Source organism: Mus pahari, chromosome 13, assembly GCF_900095145.1.
Source record: "Mus pahari chromosome 13, PAHARI_EIJ_v1.1, whole genome shotgun sequence".
NCBI classification, from domain to species: Eukaryota; Metazoa; Chordata; class Mammalia; order Rodentia; family Muridae; genus Mus; species Mus pahari.
In genome coordinates, this window is record NC_034602.1 from 30636744 (window position 1) to 30659157 (window position 22414).

General features: G+C 49.2%; 1 protein-coding gene across 2 annotated transcripts in view; it reads left to right on the forward strand.

Moving 5' to 3' along the window:
- The window catches only part of Crmp1 (collapsin response mediator protein 1), a 50757-nt gene extending 32718 nt beyond the window's left edge, over positions 1-18039 (forward strand). For both annotated transcript variants that reach the window (XM_021210282.2, XM_021210283.2), the window contains exons 5-14: positions 2099-2160; positions 4067-4147; positions 4799-4867; positions 5592-5712; positions 6405-6561; positions 8764-8905; positions 9981-10151; positions 12299-12478; positions 14757-14922; positions 17021-18039. In XM_021210282.2, coding sequence (XP_021065941.1) covers positions 2099-2160; positions 4067-4147; positions 4799-4867; positions 5592-5712; positions 6405-6561; positions 8764-8905; positions 9981-10151; positions 12299-12478; positions 14757-14922; positions 17021-17112 — 1241 coding nt within the window. In that variant the 3' untranslated portion in view covers positions 17113-18039. The remainder of the gene's footprint in view (positions 1-2098; positions 2161-4066; positions 4148-4798; positions 4868-5591; positions 5713-6404; positions 6562-8763; positions 8906-9980; positions 10152-12298; positions 12479-14756; positions 14923-17020) is intronic.
- Positions 18040-22414: the final 4375 nt, after the last annotated feature.

The window sequence follows — 22414 nt, forward strand, 5'->3', positions numbered from 1 at the left end:
TTACAATACAGGTTATGTTTTCTCATTATAAAAATATCATTGTTCCTAATACATAAAACTCAGGAAAACAAACGCTTCCCCCTCTGGCTCTGCTTCCGATCTCAGTGTGACATTGGTTAAGCGTTACCGGCTCCACATCCTGCCCATGTCAGAGATTTCTCCCTTATATGGACGTGCAGTCGCTGTAATTTGGAATCTTTCTCTTCACTTAATGTTTCATGAGTGACATTGCCCTTCATCAGTAACTTTTTAATGACACCATTTATGAAATGCAATGGCTAATTTGCTCAACTGTTTTGTTTTAAGTGGGCATTTAGGTTTTCTGGTTGTGTTATTATAAATTACATTCTGGTGAGTATCTTCATACACAAGCTGTAGTTTGGGATTTTTATGATTTCTTAGACCTCACGAAATGAAATCTCAAAATGTGAAGGCTTTAGCATTTTTCCAGGACCGAGACTCTTATGATCAATTGATTTCCTGAAAGATGCTCCCATCTGTGCAGCAACAGGGACACATCAGCGTCCCTAGGTCCCGAGTGTTGTACCATTGGGTATCACTGCGTTTGTGGTGCCCTTGCTAATTTCAAGCTAGGGTATCATTGTAGCTTTCATCACAGTTTTTCAATTGCTAATTATACTCACGATTTGTGCAGATTTTTCCCATGTGACTACCCGATTGTCCCCGTTCCTCTCATCAGTTCAGATTCCCAGTGTCTGTGCATGTTCTGCTGTCAGAAAGGCATGGTCCTTGCATGATGGCTACTGTGACTCTTACTGCATTCACAGTGTGTGGTCTGCTGTCAGGAAGGCATGGTCCTTGCATGATGGCTACTGTGACTCTTACTGCATTCACAGTGTGTGGTCTGCTGTCAGGAAGCCATGGTCCCTGCATGATGGCTGCTTTGACTTTTACTACATACACAGTCGTCACAGGAGAACCTGCCATCGTGATCTCGCTGTCCTCCCTGAACCCTGGTGACAATGATATTGCTTCGGTGTCTATGACTATATCAAGGTTTTATATTTTCAGAAAGGCCCATCTCTGCCATGAATACAGTCTCTTAATGTCATATTTGTGCTGGCCTCATGCATGTACTAACTGCGATAATTTTACTTGAGTTTACTTGTTTAACCCATGGTATTTTTATACTAATCTTGGAAAACAATTTTCATTTCTAATTTTTCCCAATATTTTAAGAGAAGGAATTTTTGTAATGCTTGTTTTCTAACATTGGACACCTCGCTTGCCATTTCTGTTGCTGGGTAGACGTCTCATTCTCTTTAATACTTTCTCTCAGGTTCTCTTAATCTTCTCCAAATGTTTTCACACTCTACCTACAACCCTGAGTCACACATCACAGGTCCCAGAGGAGCAAGGCAACATGACCCAAGATGCATGGCCTCTGTCCTCAGGCAACTTGAAGAATGAGAGACAAGCCCTCTCCAGTCTGTCCCATGCTCCCGCAAACTGCTCCTCATGACCAAGTCTTGCCCTTCCTTCCCTTTTAAGTCCCTGCCTAGCCTCTACCTAGAGTCCTGGTAGGATTCCCCAGCCTTTCCCGTACTCATGTGCCCTCTGCTTCCAGGGCTGTCTCTCTATCATAGGATGAGCTTCATGGTGCCCCCTATGGGGACGAGTCGGGCACTAGACACAGAAGTTGATTACACATCCTCTGTGTCACACACTAGAGTGTGGTTTGTACTGACTGTCACGTTGAGCTTTACCTTGTGTATCTGTATCACAATAAAAAGGTGGGGCCAGGCAGCTCATGCTCCCTTTGCATCAGCTGGAGGAAGACACTTTGTAGAAAGGAAGATAGCCCCACCATGCATCCCCTCTCTCTTTTGCACAGTTCTGATCTTCTCCTTCTCGACCTGCTCTCTCCTCCCTTTACCCTCAGATCAAGCTTAAGTTTGCTCTTTCCCAGAAAGCTCCAGGGACTGACTGCCACCCGTATGCTGGGTTTGGTGCCACACTCTGGATCCTATGGCATCGTCTCTTCTGGTAGTTGCTGCCGAGTACCATGCCATTTGATTTACTGCAAAGACCTTCATCTCTACTCAGATATGCTTTTCTCCATCTTATCTTGCAATAGGTGTCAACTCCTTCCAAGTCTACATGGCGTACAAGGACCTGTACCAGATGTCCGACAGCCAGGTAGGCTCTGCTGAAAGCTTCCCTTCATCTGCGCAGGCCAGAGCCAGCTTTCATGGAGTCACTCCCGGCACTAAGTGCAGAGCGACCATTCGCCTTCCTCTACCTTTGTTCATTCCTTAAAAGACATGGGCCGGGCAGTGGTGGCATACACCTTTAATCCCATCACTTGGGAGGCAGAGGCAGGCGGATTTCTGAGTTCAAGGCCAGCCTGGTCTACATAGTGAGTTCCAGGACAGCCAGAGTTACACAGAGAAACCTTGTCTCAAAAAACAAACAAACAAACAAACAAACAAACGATATGGAAGTTGGGTCCTAGGTGGGGTGTCCCTCATGTAGCTCTTCTCCAGCATTCTCTGGGCAGCTCATTAACAAATAGCTGCTTGGAGCCCATGGTAGACATTCAGAAGTCATCTGGACATGTCCTTCTTATAGGCCGGACAGTTGGCCTTGGGGCCCAGGGAAGGCTGGGGACCATCCTACTGACCCTGCAGAAGTGAGCTGTGGTCTTTCTCAAATAATACAAGGCACCAAAGAAGTCAGAGTCTCTGTTTTCCCACTTAAAAAATGTGAGATTTCTGGCCCGGGGTGCCAGGAGCTGAGGAAGACGCCACTGTGTGTTTCCAAGGGCAGGCTTACTGCTAACACCCACCCTTCCTTTATCTGTGGACCCCTCTACCTCCTAGAGGAAGCTGTGGATGCCAGTGCCAGCTTACCACACCTGTTGCTTGCTGGCCAGCTGGGAAGATCTTTCCCACCAGCTCTGGGCTTGTGGCTCATAATATCCCCAACCTTACAGAGGTTGTTGCTGTGCTGAGTGACTTCATACAAGTGAAACTCAAGGACTCTTAGGAATTGCATCTTGGCGATTACTGCAGAACTGGGCTGACAGTGGCCTTTGCATGGGAGCCAGTCCAAAGAAGCACCTTGGATCAGACAACCACTTACTGAGGATGCCTTGAGCCTTTTAAGCAGACACGGGGGTACTCTAGAAGCCTCGAGCTGGTTGGAGTTCATGGAAGCAGTGCTGTAGAATTATAACTGGTGCTTTTTTTCTTACATTGACCCACTGAGGCCCCTGGTGTGGATGTCAGCCATGGGCCTCTCACTGGGAGTCTTCCAGACTGTTTCCTGCCTCGGACAGCCCCCTTACATTTGCAAGCATGTGTCCCAGGAGCAGCGGTCTTGTACTTAGAAGGAAGACAAGGAAGACAGCAGGGGTTATAGCAATGCTTCTTAACCAAAGGGATCATGATATCCTGCATACCAGATGTTTACATTGTGAGAGTAGCAAAGTTACAGGTATGAAGTAGCAATGAAATAATTTTATGGTTGGGGGTTGTCTTAGTTAGAGTTTTATTGCTGTGAACAGACTCTGTGACCGAGGCAACTCTTATAAGGACAACATTTAATTGGTGCTGCCTTACAGGTTCAGAGGTTCAGTTCATTATCATCAAGGTGGGAGCATAGCAGCTTCCAGGCAGGCATGGGGCAGGAGGAGATGAGAGTTCTACATTTTCATCTGGAGGCTGCTAGGAGAAGACTGGCTCCGGCATGGTTAGGAGGAAGGTCTCACTGCCTACCCTCACAGAGGCACACTTCCTTCAACAAGGCCACACCTACTCCAACAAGGCCACACCTCCTAAGAGTGACACTCCCTGGGCCAAGTATATTCAAATCACCACAGATGTAGCCACAACATGATGAACTGTATGAAAGGGTTGCATCATTAGGAAGGTTAATAACCACTGTGTTACAGTGACACTATTTGCCTTTGATTGGTTTGGCCCCACCCAGCTTCCTACCTCTTGATCCAGAAGCTGGTAGCCCATGGGGTCCAGGAAGGCTGCAGGAGTGAGCACAGAGTCCTACACCTTGATTTCTCACCAGTCCCATCTCTCCTCTTTAGCTGTATGAGGCCTTCACCTTCCTTAAGGGTCTGGGAGCTGTGATCTTAGTCCATGCAGAAAATGGAGATTTGATAGCTCAGGTGAGTGGTACAAGGTTCTCCCTCCTACCATAAATGGGACCTGTCACAAAGCAGACAGTAAAAGAGGGTGCATCCTTCATCAGTGAGGTGAGCGGGTGGGGAAGGGTAGAGTTGAACATTGAATGCCATATCCCATGTGCAGATGAGAGATGTTCCCTTTTGTGATGCCTTGTGACTACTGACAAAGCATGTGGCTTCTGAGATCTGTTTCCTCCTCTGCATTGTGAGGTTCTGAACAAAACTGCCCTGCAAGGATGGAGGGGTGGTGCCCCTCAGTGCCATGTGCACCCAGCTTCTTTTTTTAAATTTGGTTTCTGAGGATTTTACTCATTCTCGTTCTTGTGTAGTCAGCACTTTACCAACTGAGTCATCTCCTTAGACTCTTATATTAGTCAGGTTTCTCTAGAGGAACAGAACAGATAGAACAAATATATATATATATATATATATATATATATATATATATATAATATATATATAATATTACATACTATATATCATATATCACATATACCACATATCATATATTATATACATAAATATTTAGTAAATCATACACATCTGCCTGCCTGTCTGCCTGTCTGTCTGTCTATATCCGAGTGTCTTACACCTAGTCCAACAATGCCCGTCTCATTGGTCCTTGTTTCCTAGGAACAAAAACGGATCCTGGAGATGGGCATCACGGGTCCCGAGGGTCATGCTCTGAGTAGACCTGAGGAGGTAAGGACTCCCCACTCTGCTATCTGTAGCTGCCAAGTGCTCATTCCCTGGCCCTTCAGCTGGGATAGAACAGATCGGCTACACCCAGCTCCTCCTCCTTCTCTCTGCTCTGTCCTCTTCACCTCACTCTGCTCCCTTCTCCCTGCTCCTTCCCAAGGCTCTGGAGGACACAAGTCAGAGAGGCCAGAAAAGGCTCTGCCTGTCCCAGAGTCCAGGAGCATCACCCGCGTCCTGATTTGGGGAGAATCTTTAACGAAGACTTGCTATATTGGTGACAGGAAAATAGACTGAAAAGTCCCAGTCAAACTGTACCTCTCTTAAGGCCATGACTGAAGCCTTCACTGAGTGTAAATTAAAATCCTAAAATAGAAGTCACAACAGTGCTTTGACTTGCTGGTCCTGAGAACACGGCTGGTCTAGAGGGGACCGAGACAAAATGAATCATGGGTCACAGCAGCCACAGGCATGCCCCAGTGTCACGGAGCCAGTCATTTGACATGACCATTTTGTGTGCCTTTGGACGCAGTGTCCTCTTGGGAGAGCCTTCTGACACAGCCTGCAGAGTATTTCCAAACAATCACGGGACATCGTTCTATCTCCAACTCTCCCAGCAGAATCATTTTCCCTTTCCTCATTGTTTATCTGTTTTACACTCCCCTTTATAAATGGGAGATATATAGCTGCTTCCTTCCTCCTGTGACCTTTGTATTTGCTGTGTCCCCAGCTGGAGGCCGAGGCTGTGTTCCGGGCTATCGCCATTGCAGGCAGGATCAATTGCCCCGTGTACATCACCAAGGTCATGAGCAAGAGTGCAGCCGACATCATCGCCCTGGCCAGGAAGAAAGGCAGGTGGTGTTTGTTCTCCCGAGGGGCGGCAGACAGCTGGCCAGGTTATTCTGGGGCAGACGTCTGCCAGGAGCTATTGGTCTGTGGCCTCTGGTATACTGGAGGGGTGGCCTAGAGCTGGTTTTAGATTTGATCGCTAGTGTTAGAGACCTCTGCAGTTCCCCCACAAGCTCTGAGCCTCAGTGCCTTCCTTTATAGTGTTTTCTGTTTCCACTTCCATTGGCCAGGTGAGACCACACAGGTCTTGAATGACTTTAGAGCCTTTCTCTGGGCTCACAAAGCTGATGATGAGTCTGAAATGGCCAGCAGGTCCTCCTGGATCCATCTCCACATATTTGGACCATTCCCTGGGCTCTAGAGAGGGCTCGACCCTCTCCCGTGCTCTGCTCAGGACTCACACGGGAAGCTTGGCATTAAAACGTGACCCAAGGGAACAGAGTCAGTTGTGGGTTGAGAAGAAGGAAGGCATTGTCCCAGAGTCAATAGTATGGTGACATGAGGAGCTGGATGTGGATAAGTGCTGGCCGGGTTGGCTGCTATAACTGGCTACAGAATTGGTCTCTCATAGTAAGGGGACTGTGTGATGCTGCCCCAGAGGCTTCTAGTCAGCTTCCGCTGTCGCAAACCCTCCTTTTGTGTCAGGATCGACACTCTTGTCTATAACCACACTCTTGATGTTTGCCCCTTCAAGGCCCTCTTGTCTTCGGTGAGCCCATAGCCGCCAGCCTGGGAACCGATGGCACCCACTACTGGAGCAAGAACTGGGCCAAGGCAGCTGCATTTGTGACTTCCCCTCCCCTGAGCCCAGACCCCACCACTCCTGACTACTTGACCTCCTTGCTGGCCTGGTGAGAGCCATGGGGATGGGGACACGGGGCTGGGGTTTTGGGCAGGGTCAGTAGCTGGAAGCCACAGGCTAGTTGGACACACTAGAGAAGGGAGGCTTGGGGTCTAGACTCAGAAAACAATATTCCACATTGTTTATAGCAGTTCTTCCTGGACCTAAGGGCGTGTTTTGCTTAGTGATAGTTCACATTTAGTGACCGCCTCCTCCAAGCAATTGAGTATTATCTATGCACCTGCTGTGTTCTAAGCAGTTAGATGTGGTTGATAGCCTCTAGGACTGGGCAGGAGAGGCCAGGATTCAAATCTTGCCTTTACCACCGATCCTGTCATCTTGGGCATCAGAGCACACACAATGTCTCCCTGCCTTCCTCAGATTGCTCGTTGGCCACGTGCACAGAATCAGATGCCTGCTTGTACAGGGCTAGTTGTGCCTCAGTGTGGGTGGAAGGCAGTTCGGTGAGCAGCACCGTTGCCAGTGATGCACAGTATTTTTCACACAGTAGAAGGGCAGTTGCGGCAGTCCCATCCTTCCGTCCGTCAGCATGAGCAAAGGTGGCGCTGCAAGACCACACAGTGAGCAGAGAGGGGCGGGCTGCCACCGCAAGGGTGGATAGCTGGAGCTCTGTGGAGGAGATGTGGGGCTGCACCTGGGGATAAGGCAGGACTTCCCAGTATAAAAAAACTGTGTGGACAAACACGGGGACTCTGGCATAGGGACCGTGTGGACATCTCTGTTCCCACATGATGTAGACAGCATTTGCTGGTGAACTCAATTACTGAATCAGCACCGAAGCTGTAGCTTGTGAATGTCCGATGCTTCCTCAAACTAAATGAAGAGTCCACATCTTCCTGGGACGCGCTGTCTCACAGACGTGGCCAATGTTCCGTGGCAGGAGTATGGCCTCAGTCCACAGAAACGAATGATGTCACTCACCCTTGGTCACAGCCACTCTGGCTCAGTGTGCTGGTGCCTCTTGCCTCCACAGACCTCCAAAAATGCCATCCCCCATGTGCTGTCCATGGTACTTAGGTACTTCAAATGTCTATGAGATCAAGGGAGGACCCCCATCCCCCACCCCATGATTTCTTCTTCCAAAGTGGAGTCCAGAAGGCAAAGCATGACCTGGACCTCCACTAGTCCTTAGCTAGACTTCCACCTGATCCCCTCCCCAGGCTGACTTCACCTTGCTTCTGCCCTTGGCTCCCTCTGCTCAGCGTAAACAGTCTCAGGCCCCTGCCCCCGAGAAAGAACCAAAGACTCCATTCCCTTGAGGTCCACCCTTTGCCTGACACTCTCTCACACGTCTCTCAGCCGGCTTATTTACTGCGTCCAGACCTTTGCTGGAAGGTTCCTTCTCAAAGAGTCATTGTCTGGTCACTGATTTAAAACGGTAGCTCTGCTCATCTGCAGCACTCTTATCTCCTGTCCCAACCTGCTGTGGCCCTGTTCCTACACCGGCCATGCCACTGGTCTGTTGACGGTCACTATGGCCTCACGTTATTCCAGGCACAGAGCGTGCGTATGGTGTAGGTTTGCTAAACAGTCCTGAACAGGACAGCTCTTAGGCATCCTAAGGATGTGAATACTATAAAGTAGAGGGCAGCAGCAGCCTACATCTGCACCAAGTCACGGCCCTCCCATCACTGGTCCTGTCCCTCTAGGCTCAGACTCAAGGTACATCCAAAGGTCCTTGCGTCCAAACTCTCAAAGGACAAAATGAGAAACCCAGAGATCCATGTCACTCAACTGTTAACCACAGGCAATATCTGTTGTGTAAGCCCAGTAGAGAGAGCCTAGCTCCCATAGGCCAGCAACCTCACTCCAAGAGACACGTGCGTGTGTGCGCGCACACGTGTGTGACTCTTGTGACGTGAGGAGATGTGAGGCTTGGGTTGCAGATGGGAGGCTCCTGACGACGTGCTGGCAGGCTTTGAGTTGACAGACTGATGTTGGATGACTGACTATATTATCGTTTATTGAGATAGGGTTGGGTAGTTTACTTGTCTCGCATATGTTAGACCCTGGCTTCAATTTCAAACACTAGAAAAAAAAATACTGAGGTAAAATCCCCAATGCTCAGTGCCTCCTTCAGAACTAACATAGAGCCAATGGTGTTTAAAGTTCCAAACCTGTGCTGGGTGACCCATGCCAGGGTCTCCTGTTTCCAGTGAGTGTAACTCTGTCTTATTTATGCTCTTGCCAGTGGAGACTTGCAGGTCACAGGTAGTGGCCACTGTCCCTACAGTACTGCTCAGAAGGCTGTGGGCAAGGACAACTTCACTCTGATCCCTGAGGGTGTCAATGGCATAGAAGAGCGGATGACCGTTGTCTGGGACAAGGCAGTGGTAAGTCCACCCTTTTTTCTCCTGGAAGATTCTACAAGTACCTTGCCTGGACCATCCGAGCCAGTGGTGTGGACTCAAGGCTCTGAAATCTTCCTTTCTTACCTGAAAGTAGAGATGGGAACAGAGGACTCATGGGAAACTCACTGCGAGCAGTAGAGTCCTCACTTCCTAATGTCATGGTCCTGAAGGAGGAAAAGTGGATGGCAGAGGGAAGTGGGTTTTAGCTCATCCGAAAGGGCTCTAAAAATTGTGTGTGTCTATCGTCATGTGTGCTTGTGTGCGTATGCTTGTGTGCATGTGTGTGCATGTGTGTGCATGCTTGTGGGTGCTCATGTGCCATGGTACATGGTATGAAATTCAGAGGACAGCCTGTGGGAATCAGTTTTCTGTGGTAGGTGTCTTTACTTGCTGAGTCATCTTGCCAGTCCCTGCCTTATTTACTTATTTACTCTACATTTTGTGCTGTGGGTGTTTTGACTGTATGTATGTCTGTGTACCACCACATGAGTGCCGGGTGCCCTTGAAGGCAAGCAGGTGGCCCTGGAGAAGCTGGAACTGAAATTATGAACTGTTGCGAGCCACACGCGGGTGCTGGGAATCAAATCCCGGCCCACACCAGCGTTCCTCACCCCCAAGCTGTCTCTCCAGCCCCTCCCTGTCTTATTTTTTGAGACAGGGACCCTCTTGGGCCTCAAACTCACTAAGTAGATGTGGGTCTGGCTGCTCACTGAGCCCCAGGAATACTCCCGTCTTCCCCTCCCCAGTGCTAAGATTACAGGTCTGTGCTGCTGTGCCTGGCCTTTTACATCAGTTCTAGAGAATGGACTCAGACCCTCAGGTTTAGGTCACGGACACTTTACTAACTGAGCCATCTCCTGGACCCAGTGGGACTAGAACCACTGACAGGCCATCACAGTGGCTCCTACAGGTGTCAGCAGCCCTCCTCTGCAGGTCCTTCATCCTTGCTCTGTTCAGCTCCCTCACAAGGGTGGCAGGTGTCCATCTGTGAAGACCCCATTGGAAGGCCCAGGTCTGTGCCTATCTGTTCTCCTCAATGCATGAGTCTTGATTTCAGGCTACTGGCAAGATGGATGAGAACCAGTTTGTAGCCGTCACCAGCACCAACGCAGCCAAGATCTTCAACCTGTACCCAAGGAAAGGTCGGATCGCTGTGGGCTCTGATGCTGACGTCGTCATCTGGGACCCAGATAAGATGAAGACCATAACAGCCAAAAGCCATAAGTCAGTAAGTCCCAGCCCATCCGTGGCACTCCGAGTTTGGGTGGGTGATGGTTCTGTTGTATCATTTCAGAAGCTTCTGGCTAAAGAATGGTTCAGGGTTTTCCAAGTCTGCCACATGGCTGTACCAGCAGCTCACACTGGAGGGACTCCAGGGAGGTCCTTTGAGCAGGTTCAGCCAGGCTGCTGCTATGGTTTTGTGAGCCTGCTCCCTACCCTCTGCCACTTTCTTTGGCCATGCACACAGGGAAGATAGGTCAATTCCTGGCCATTGTGTCCCCCACAAGAGCAGCCAGTGCTTACACCCCTCAGCCATCACTCCATCCCCCAGCATACCTTTTAAAAATAAAAGTTTGGAATAGAAATCATGGAGTGAAATTTGCAAACTGCAGGAATAAAATTTGTGACCTGGCTACAGAAAATGGTAAACAAAATTAGTCTGTAGCGTCAAGGAAACAGCATGGCAGGAGATACGAAGCTCAGGCAAGGACAGAAATCTGCCTCTCACAGAAGGAAAGGTAGGTTCTTTGCAAGGTGGAAAAAATACTGTAAGACTAAGAAATACTAAGTCAGTTGCACAGTAAGGTTGTGCAGGTGTGTGTGTTGCCTAGGGGAAGACAGATTCCAGGGTATAATGTGTGCACTTGTGATGCTGTCACAGCATCAGGGAGACTCAGTGTTGCCAGAACTGGAACTAGTGTCACCTCTTCAGGTGATGGAGATCACATGATCACACATACAGACTGCACACACCGTGTTTTTTTTTAGCAAAAACACAGAACATATCCCATTTGTTTGATGTTGGGAAGTGTGTGTAGATAGATCAGTGGTTGTCCAAGTGCAGGTTGGGACTCAGCTCAACGGCTTACAAACTGTAAAGAGCTCTCAGCCTCAAGTCATGTTGAGGACCTCTGGGATGATGAGAAGAATACAGCCTCATATGATGCTCAGTCAGCATGTGTGTGTGTGTGTGTGTGTGTGTGTGTGTGTGTGTGTGTGTGTGTGTGTATGTGTGTGTGTGTGTGTGTGTGTGTGTGTGTGTGNTGTGTGTGTGTGTGTGTGTGTGTGTGTGTGTGTGAGAGAGAGAGAGAGAGAGAGAGAGAGAGAGAGAGAGTTAACAGTCAGAAGTCCTTTAAGGCACTCCGCTAAGTCAGAGGTCGAGAGCATCTCTCCCAGATATACTTCATACCACTTGATTGCTTTCAACCACACATGACCCTCTTTTAAAATAACTGATAAAAAATAAACACAATTAAGAGGAGGTGAAAAGCCGTTGGATCATGGCCGTGGCACCTGGAGTTGAGTTTCCTCTTCAAGGGCAACAAACCAAACGCGGAGTTTTAGATGTTCTATTGCCTTTGTTGTTATTTTTTTTTTAAAGATTTTAATTTACTTTTTAACTACACATATGTGTGTGTTTATCTGTGGAGACATTAATGTGGTAGAGCCCGCAGATGCCAGAAGAGGGAGTTGGATCCTCTGGAACTGGAGTTACAGGGCTGTGAGCTGCCTGGTATGGGTGTTGGGAACCAAAGTCTGGTCTCTGCTCTCTCTCTCTCCTCTTTTTTTCCTTGAGGAGGGGACGTGCAGGTCGGGAACACGTTGAGGGAATGAGTTCTACCCATCCACCACATCTGTCTCAAAGATTGAACTCAGGTCGTCAGGCTTGGCAGCAAGCACGCTGCCCACTGAGCCACCTCGCACGCTCTGTTGTCTTTTCAGTAGACGAGACAGCAAAAGCGTGATCTTGCCCTGTGCTCGGATTGTAAGTGTGCAACAATCCTCGACTTCCACCCGGTAATGCCCCAAATCCTTGGGGCGTGATTTGCCTGTGTACTGCAAGTGTTTTAGGGAAGCCCATGCACTTTAATTTGGAAACTCTCCTTCACAAAAGATAACAACGTCACAGAAATGTAAGTTACAATCAGAACTTGTCTACAGAGGAGCATAGCTTCCATTCAAGATGCCCAGGGGTAGGTGTTAACATTCAGCTCCAGCAAGTACTGTTTATTGTCTGTTGTGTATGATAGACTATTACAGAGAGAAGAAAAAGTCATTGGAAAATACAACAGATCATCCTGTGTGTGCCATGCGGATGCAGGGGAAACCCTGGCTGTGGTACAGAAGTAACTCTGGGCTTTTTTGCATTCACAGACTGTGGAGTACAACATCTTCGAGGGCATGGAGTGCCACGGCTCCCCCTTGGTGGTCATCAGCCAGGGCAAGATTGTCTTTGAGGACGGAAACATCAACGTCAGCAAGGGCATGGGCCGCTTCATCCCTCGGAAGCCATTCCCGGAGCATCTCTACCAGCGTGTCAGGATCAGGAGCAAGGTGAGCTCCTGCACGGAGGGCCCTTGAGTTCCTGTCCCCTTCTCTGGGAACTGGGCTCTGTCCTGTGGAGGGTAATGGGTGTGGCTGTGTGTCCCTGTGTGTTCATCTGAGACCAGACAGGGCCAGGGAGGTTGCGGTTGCGGGGCTTTGCAGTCTGTGTCCGGTGCACCCATGTGTGAGAGGTGCTCGTGAGCTGCCTTGAGCTCTGCCTTGCACACCTTGGAAGTTCCTCACATAGCCCACTGGAGGGTCACGAGCTTTATTTTTCGGATTAGAACGTGATGCTCAGGGCCTCAAAAGATTTACCCAGTTACCCATCCACAGTTGCAGTGAGAATTCACAGCCCACAGTCCGAGGGCTGGCTCCCAGCTGACCTGCGTAGCTCTCCCCTCCTCCCCTCCTTCCACATCGTGTCTACTTCTTTTCTGAGATCTTGAGCCATGGCCTTGGAAGGCCCCAGGAAGTTCTGTCCTTGTCTCTGACTCAGAGGAGGGATCTCTGGAGTCCTTACTGTGGCTGTCCCCCCTGTCTGTGACCCTCCTGTCACCATATGAACTCATTATCTACATGATCTAAGTGATGCTGTGCTGGAAAAGCCAGCTGTGTGGTGTGTTGTCTGTGTGTCTCTATTTCTTATGCATGTACACATGTGTGTCTGCTTTGTGTACTACACAGGTGTGCCACTGCATGTATTGCACACACAGGCACATCTGCACATACTCATTGTATGTACTGTGCATGCATGCATTTGTCTGTTGCTTGTATTATAAATGTATGTATATGTGTGCGCCTATGTGTGCTGTGCATGCATATTTGTATATGTTTATTTATCCATTGTATATTATGTATATATGTGTTTATTATGTATATTATACATGCATATATATGTGTGTGCCCACTTTGCACTGTGTACACATGTATGTATATGTTCATTTATCCATTGTGTATATTTTAGAGTGTATGCATATGTGTGGGTGTGTGTCTACTGAGTATGCTGTGCATGCATGTGTGTATTCATTGTATGCACTGTACATGACTGCATACATACATACATACATACATATGTGTGTGTCTTGCATATTGGGTGTGCATACATGAATATGTAAATTTGTACTTGAATGGCTGTAGGCTCATGTGTGTGTTTCCATTCTTGTATTTGTACTTTATCAAGGGTAGCACTACTTCTTGTTTAGACAGCGAACTCAGACACCTTCTCCAAGCCTCAGACCCCAAAGAGTTACCCACATCGGTCAGCTCTCCCTCTGCCTCTGCTACAAGGGGCAGTACCAGGTAGACACACATCACAGGCACTGTGGACCAGGGGTCTCAGGTTCCCAAATGGCTGGGATGCCCACTCCTCACAGCTTTGGCTGGGCTGTAGACCTGGTCTGCGGCTGAGTCCTGTGGTGAACAGGTAACTGTCACCGAGAAAGTACCTGGCCCCATGCTAAGTCATCAGTTTGCATCGGAGAGTCAGGTTACTGTACCTGGGGTTCCCTGCCCTAGTGCCTGGGCAGTGGACAGGAGCCAGGCTGGGAGTGGGGCACAGAACCTGCCTTTGGCCACCTTGAGCCGAGAGAAGGGTGGTGACTGAAGGGAGGCATGAGAAGCAGGGTGACAGGGGCACAAGTCACTGGAGGCCTTGGTAGTCAGGGAGCAGGGACTTGGGACAAAGCTCAGCCTGCCAGCTCTTGAGCAGGAGGATTCTGAACTGGGGTCAGAACACTTGACACCACTGGTCTGTTTAAAGCCTTGGACAGTTCCCTGGATACACGCTGTTCTCTGAGGCCTGGAGCCGGTGTCATCTCCGTTGGACATTTTTGAAGTTCTCTGGGCTGTAGAGAGCTCCAGCTGGTTCCATGGGTCCCTGTCTCAGTCCAGGGCTGTCGGGCTTCTTTCAGTGGCATGGCTGATGGCCTCCCTGCTACTGGATGGTGGCAGCCTGCCCTCTTGTGGCCACCACTGGGAAGTCCTTTAGCACCTTGATTCCACTGCCCTCTCTATCTTACCCTCCTTTAACCAGTCTCCTGCCCCCAGTTCTTCATCTCCCTGTGTACTCTGTAAAGATGAGACTGGCGTGTGTGTGTGTGTGTGTGTGTGTGTGTGTGTGCGCGTGCGCGTGTGTGTGTGTGTGTGTGTGTGTGTGTGTGTGTGTATCCATATTGCACTGTGCTGTGTGGGCACATGCCTTATGGGCACAAGTGGCTTATGTGAGCTTTGTTGGCAGGACAGAAGCACAGAGACAGTGATCATCTGAATGTCCTTTCTTTCTGTTAAGGTTTTCGGGTTGCACAGCGTTTCCAGGGGCATGTACGATGGGCCCGTGTACGAGGTGCCAGCTACACCCAAACATGCTGCTCCAGCTCCTTCTGCCAAATCCTCACCTTCTAAACACCAACCTCCACCCATCCGGAACCTCCACCAGTCCAACTTCAGCTTATCAGGTAGTCTCATGGAAGCCAGGCTCCTGTGGAAAGGGGCACATGGCTTTGGGCATAAGTGGAGAAGGCCAGAAGGCACGGGCACACTCCTCTGCTGTGCCCCCGAGGCACAGTATAGGCAGGTGCTTCTAGGGTGCAGCACAACATGTTAATTCTTGACCTTGGCACCAATAAGCCCTGGGCTTAAGCATTATGGTGGTGGGAGAGTGGACATTGCCGCTCTCATACCAGAATGCTAAGTGTGGAGCCCAGAGGTGGGTATGAGGCAGGAGTCCTGTCATTTCCTGGGTACATGCTCTGTGCCTGGCCCTCAACCACACCCGCCCCCTGGCTTAGGAAGCACAATATGGACTTTATGTCACCCTCACATAGTGGTGGTGTGTTCCTGGTATTGTTTGAAGTTTCGCAAAATTCAGTGTTAGGATTCAGGGCTCAACAATGCTTAGGATTAAGGTCCCAGCTTGGAGACATGTACCTGCAACTCCACCAGATGGCCACACGAGGGCAGACACAACATTGGGAGCACTGTACTGTCTGTCATTGAAATTCCAGTTAGAGCCAGTATAGGGTCCTAGGGATTTGATGATCAATGATGCGCATCTGGACAGCTTCAGATGAGACAAAGCACTTGCTTTGTCTTCCCACAGTTTAGAGTCTAGGTGGTTGTAATCAATGGCCTTTAAAAACAGAAACCACTTAAAATACAAACCTGAGCTCATGAGCTGTGTAAAAAGAGGCAGTGGGCTAAAGTAGGTCAGTGGGTCATACCAGAAAGAGTATGTGTTATCAGCAGAGAGGGTGGCAGGAGTGAGAGAGGATGTAGTTTTAGCTTAAACTGTAGGATGAGAAGTACTCTGCACAGAGAGTACAGTGGGTACTGGGTCAGGGGACCCCGGGACAGCTCACTTTTCATGATCCTTTCTTGGAATAGTTACCTGAGTGCAATTCTGGTATTAAAGGTAGCCAATGTTATTGCACAAAAAGACTCCAAGCACAGCCCTAGAATCTTGTCTGGTATGCCTAGAGGGCTGCCTTCTGTGCTGGGAGGAGCTGGCAGACTGGCTCTCTAGGTCCATCAGACAACTGAATACTGTAATCTATCCTTAGACGTGGATAGAATAATCTTTAGATCAAAGATAGCCATGTAATAACAAACCTGTGTTAGGGGTCTTGGCCCGCCCTCCACCTGGGCCCTCCATCTCCTCTGAAGCTCACAGTGCTGCCCTCAGGGCTTCGAGGACATTTACCAAATGTCACTCCTGCTGCCTGCCACAGAGCTGATTCCCCTGCATTGCTATAAAGTTCACCCTCGTCCACTTCCAAGGCAGGGCACTGCTCTGCACATAGCTGCAGTGTGTTAGGCTGGCAGGCATCTTCACAGTATAGTCAGGTACCTCGCAAGCAAGGCGCATGAGGGAAAATGAATGAAGTGTAGGTTGAGTCCTGAGTGGCCAGGAAGACAGACAGACAGACAGACAGCTGATGATGGGACAGCTGGGAGAACCAGAGCCATACTCTGTGCCAGGCTCTTGGTGGCCCACCTAGTCAGACCCTGTAAAGTCAGGGTCAGCAGGGATGTCAGTCAGTCCACATGCAGGCACAGACTTGTGTTGTGTGCATACACACATTTATCAAATGCCACTGGAGCAAGGGACACTGGGCAAAGGAGGGTGGGCTTCAGGGGAAAGCCAGTATGGGTGTGAGTCCTGCCTTCCCAACCTAGTATCTGTGTCCTTAGGTATTCAGCCTGAGCCTCAGCACCCTTATTTTTGAATTGTGGGTAAAACACATATCTATCATCAGTTTGTGTGTTCTCGGCACACACCAGTGCATGTCTGCCTGCACCCAGGAGGAACTCCCTAAGTGCTTTCCTGTCTCAAGGCCAAACTATGCTGGAGTCAGAGATATAGGAGAGGGGCCTCAGGACTGGCAGGTACCCAGGTGAGGTCAGGCAGGTCTACAGGTCAGGGACCCTTCCCAGAGTGAACCTGGACAGGGCCTTGAAGGTGGGTTGGAGTGCGGGACAGTCTCAGCATCAGCATGTCAAGGTGATGTGAAACAGGTCTTATGTCACACACTGTTGGCTTTCTGTCTCTTTCAGGTGCCCAGATAGATGACAACAATCCAAGGCGTACAGGCCACCGCATTGTGGCGCCCCCTGGTGGCCGCTCCAACATCACCAGCCTCGGTTGACCTCAGATGAGCCAGATCTGCAAGAGTGAAGAATTATGGGAAAACGTCCATTCCTTTTCCTGTCCGTGTTTTTGAAGTCCACAGTTTTAGTTGGTACTGACGGAGGGGAGATTGAGTGATGCTCTTTCCTTCTCTGTTTAGGAAGAAGTGGTACTAGTGTGGTGTGTTTGCCTGGAAGTCCCTCGCCCACAGTGTGTGTTCACACCGACTCCACCTCAGAGCATGGTGCCTCCGTTTTCCCTTCCTAGTGACGCCCCCAGGTTTAGCATCGTCCTATACTGTTCCCTCCACTCCTCCATGACCCTCTGAGTGATGGTTCCTTTGCGCCCTGTAGCTGTTCTAGGATAGGATGCATGTTAGTAAGTTACGTATGCAAGTCTGAGCGCGCGCACGGCTGATGGACATCGTCGAGGACCGACATAGACCCGATGCCAAGACCTTAGCCCCCAGGGGAGATTCCCAAACTCTTAAAAATGAAGGCTCCCATGAGTCTTCACTAGAAAGATGTGGTCCCCATCCCCACCCTGACTGAGACCTGTGAATATGCAGAGTGGCAGGGAAGGTCACGGAGCTCCACCACCCATGTCCTGTGTCCACAACCCGGTCCCTGTGGCACCTGTAACTGGCCATAGTGTCTTTCTGGTCTGTGTGTTCTTCCAGCCAGCCTTGGGCTTTGGGCCCATCCAGGCTCATACCCAGAAAGGGGTGTCCTGACACCCCACCCAGGCCTTGAGGACGGTGCGGCAATGACTGCCCAGGCTGCCCAAGTCTCTGAGGAGGTCGAGTAGGGCAGTCAGATTTTTAAAGTTTTGTACAGTTTTCCTTTGTATTCACTTCCATTTTTACTTAATAACTGACTTGTTGGTGGCTCTTATTTCTGAATTCAAAGCTTGTGAAAAAAAATAAAGAAATTAAATTGCCCGTTGATCTGAGTGGGTGTTCTCATTTGGGTGTATCAAATGCCTGGTACTCATTCTGACTCGGTGATGGTCAAGTACTCGGGACACTGGGGATGAGAGATGAGAGAGAAGAGTGAATTACATGTCTTGGGGAAGTGGGTCAAGAGCCTGGATCAATAGGTGGGCTGGGCTCTGCACTGAACGACAGATACAGCTCACAGCTGGATGTGCTTAGGATCTGGGTCACTGAGGATGGTACTGAGCAGTGACTCTCTAGGTTGATCTCGAGAGCAGAGGGGAGAAGGCTGTAATTTCTGTAAGGAGCCATGCTACTGTCCAACTAAGTAAGCCTGGAGTTAAAGAATGAGAGTGTCCCCAAGTGAAGGGCACTCTAGCCAAGTGAGTGGTGATTTTTCTCTACAGTTCCACAGAGACCCTGTGGGAAAGGACATGGGGCCAGACCAACTTGGCTTCATGGGAAAGATCTTTACTTACAGTAGCTGTTCTCTATGAGAGGACGGCATTGCAAGGGTCTGTGAATACCCAGGGCCTACTTGGGATATGATGTGATATGCAGTCTTTAAAAAAAAAAAAAAAATCCCTGTTAGGCAGGGCTCAAGGTCTATTGGGCAGCTTGGGGCCCAGCAGGTGCCTGGCTGCATAGACACCAGCTTGTGGGGGTCACAAGCCCCACATTGGGAGGGGGGTTTTGTTCCTATTACATTTCTGTGTTTTCGGTTATGTACCAGACATCAAGAATCCCCTCCTGTGGCAACCCTCTGACTCCTGATGAGCTGTAGTCTCCTATCATGACCTAAAGTGAAGACATGTGGCCAGGTGCTGGTCTAGGGCTTCTCTTAGGCCAGGCATCCCTCTCCTTAGTCTCCCCGACTCTCCTGAGTTGGCTTCTCCTGCACGCTCTCTAGAAGTCAGGAGAGCTCCTGGCTTTATATTAATTAATACTTCATCAATTAACTTATTTTTGAGATAAGGTTTCTCTATTTAGCCTTGGCTGTTGTGAAACTTGCTCTTCGGACCAGGCTGACCTTGAACTCAGAGACCCACCTGCCTCTTTTAAATTCTGGGATTAAAGGTGTGCACCACCACACCTGTTGCTATCCTGGGTTTAAAGGCTTAAAGGGGTCACGGGGGAGAAGCTGAGACTTGGGGCCATGAGGCCAGGTTAGAGTCTCTGAAGAGAGCTTAGAAGAGGTGCAATCCAGATACAGAGGAGATCCCAGCATTTCAGGGATGTCAGTGCCACCGGACAGCCACCACGGACAGCAGCGTGTATGGCGTGGAGCCAGCCTGAGCCTAGGAGACAAGCCATGCGTGCTGTGGCTGGTGATGCCAGAGAAGTGGAGCTTGTGAGTGGTTCCCAGACATCAGGCACTGACATTTTGACATCGCTGGACTTTGTTTTGCTTTGTTGTGATTGTGCCCTGGTTCTGGTCTTTCCCTCTTGGAGTTAGGGAGTCTCTCTCTCTCTCTCTCTCTCTCTCTCTCTCTCTCTCTCTCTCTCTCTCTCCTCTCTCTCTCCTCCCTCTTCCCCTCTCTCTTTCTCCTTCCTCTTCCTCCTCCTCCTGCCTCCTTTTTCCAGGAGACTGTGAAATTTTTAGACTTCGGATACTTTAGAGAGGCTTTATTCATTTTTTTTTGTAAACAAAACAAAACAAAAACAAACTTGTTCCATACACTATATCCCAAACACAGTTTCCCCTCCCTTCGCTCCTCCCAGTACCCACCACTACCTGCTCCACTCTCCCTGAGATCCACTCCTCAGTTTTCCTTCAGAAAAGAGCAGACAGACTTCCCAAGGCTGTCAATCAAACACGGCATAACGAGTTCCAACAATGTCAGGGCACAAACCCTCATATTAGGGTTGGATAAGGCAGCACAGTAGGAGGAAAAGACAAGAGCAGGCAAAATAGTCAGGGACACCCCCATTTCCACTGTGAGGAGTCCCACAAAACTCCAAGCTAACAAACCATAGCATAGATGCAGAGGATCTAGTGCAGACCCACGCAAGCGCCATGGTTATCACTGCAGTCTCTGCGAGTCCCTAAGAGCCCTGCTTAGCAGATTCTTCCACGGCCTTGTTCTTCTGGTGTCCTTGACCTCTCTGGACCCCACAATTCTCCCCACTCTCTTCTATGGGGTTCCCTGGGTTCTGAGGGGAGGTGCTCACTGGAGATCTCCAATTTGGGCTCCTTCTACACCTAATGTTTAGCTGTGGGTCTCTGGCGATGATTGGGCCAGGCGTTGATTTTGAGTATAGCAGAATATCACTAGGAATCATTTTATTGATTTTTTTTTCTATCCTAGGTCTCTAGGCTACCCAGCCTTTGGTTTCTGGTCACCCAGGAGGTGTCAGGCATGGGCTGACATTCATGGTGGGGGCCTCAGATGAGCCCAGGCATAGGTTGTCCATATCCACGTGTTCTAAGCTTCCATTGCCCCTTCCATCTTGAAGGATTGTAGGTTGAAGGTTTGTGGCTGGGCTGGTGTTGCAGTCTCACCATAGTAAGTTGCCTGGTTACAGAGAATGGCTCTTTCATGCTCTACATCCTCCATTACTAGCAGTCCCTGCTAGGGTCACTCTTGTAGAGTCCTGGGTGTGTCTACTGCACTGTTTTCACGATGCCTGCCAAAGCTCTCCAGTTCCAGAAATCTCTCTGTATTCCTTCCCACCGCCCTATCTGACCCCTCCTGTTCCCATTCCCACCCGCGCCCAGGCCACCCACAAAATCTATTCTATTTCCCCTTCCTGGGGAGATCCATGCATTTCCCTCAGAGGCCTCCTTGTTACTTAGCCTCTCTGGGTCTGTGGATTGTAGCATGACTGTCATTTATTTAACAGCTAATACCCACTTATAAGTGAGTACATACCATGTTTGACTTTCTGGGTCTGGGTTACCTTAGCCAGGAAAATTTTCTTTTTCTAATTCCATCCATTTGCCTGAAAATTTCATGATGTCATTGTTCTTAACAGCTGAATAGTACTACCTTGTGCAAACATACCACACTTTATCTGTTCTTTGGTCGAGGGGCATCTGAGTTGTTTCTAGTTTCTGGCTATTGTGAATGAAGTCACTATGAATGTGGGTGAACAAATGTACTTGTGGTGGGATGGAACATCCTTTTGGGTATATGCCAAAGAGTGGTATAGCTGGGTTCTGGGGCAGTGGACTGTGCCAGGAAACTTGGTAAGGTCTAGAGGGTTCAGAAGCCCTGATACTCTCATACCTGAGGATGGTAGGTTTCACCTACTCCCGACTAAAGTGAGAACTTAAGGGTTCTTTGGAAATTCAGTTGGATGGTGTTTTGCTGGGAGAAACACATAAAGGAATGTTTCCTTAAAGTGGACACAGGTGTGAAGGGCTAAGATAGACTCAGGAAGGAGCGTTTTGCTGAAGCAGACAGAGGAGAGAGGATGTTCTACTAAAGCAAGCGCGTGAAAGGACACGTGATGAAGGATACTCTGCTGACAACAGGCATGTATTGGTTTGCCTTACATTGTGTAGTTGAGCTACATTTGTCAGGACTTCACAGAGAGAAATGTGGCAAAAAAAACCAACCAACCAACCAAACAAACAAAAAAACCAAAACCACCACCACCACCACCAAAAAACCCAAAAACCTTCTGGTGTGTGCTGTAGTTTCTTTCGGGTTCCTCGGACTCTGGCTGATTGGATACATGTGCTGAGGCAAGTCACGTGCGGAAGCAAGGGACTTGGAGGACATGTGGTGTTTGGAGGGTATATGTGGGACTCTATAGAGTGACTCTCTCTCTCTCTCTCTCTCTCTCTCTCTCTCTCTCTCTCTCACACACACACACACACACACACACACACACAGAAGCTTGCTTATAGAGCTGGCTGTGCCATGCTTGTGGGTCTTGAGTCTTCACTGATTTTGCTTCCCTGAGAGAGGCACAGCCAAGAACTTCTCCTGGTGTTCCTGTTGGTCTCTCTTGCTGACTCAAGCCGAGGTTGAGGCCTGGCTGTCTCTGCTGGGTTGTGTCACCATTGTTGCTGACCTGACTCTACCGAACTGGACTGTTGGTGTATATCCATGAGGCACTCGTGAGTGGATCGAGCTGCCACTGCCTGCTGACCTGTGAACTGAGCTACCGATTTCCAGGTAACACAGATGGGAGTTGCTCCAAAGAACCTTTCTAAACAGGTCCACTTCCCCTATATCCTTCCTTTTCCACTACCTCTGGTAGGTGATAGGTTACAGGGAGGTTAAAGCACTTAATAACCATTATTAAAAATAAGGTTTGAAATAATTAAAGTTACACCAGACCAGTTTCCTGTCCTGGAACATGTGACTATGGCACTCCATGGCGAGAACCCCGACAATCAGTCACGTAGGGGCTGTGCCCGAAGCCCCTCCACATG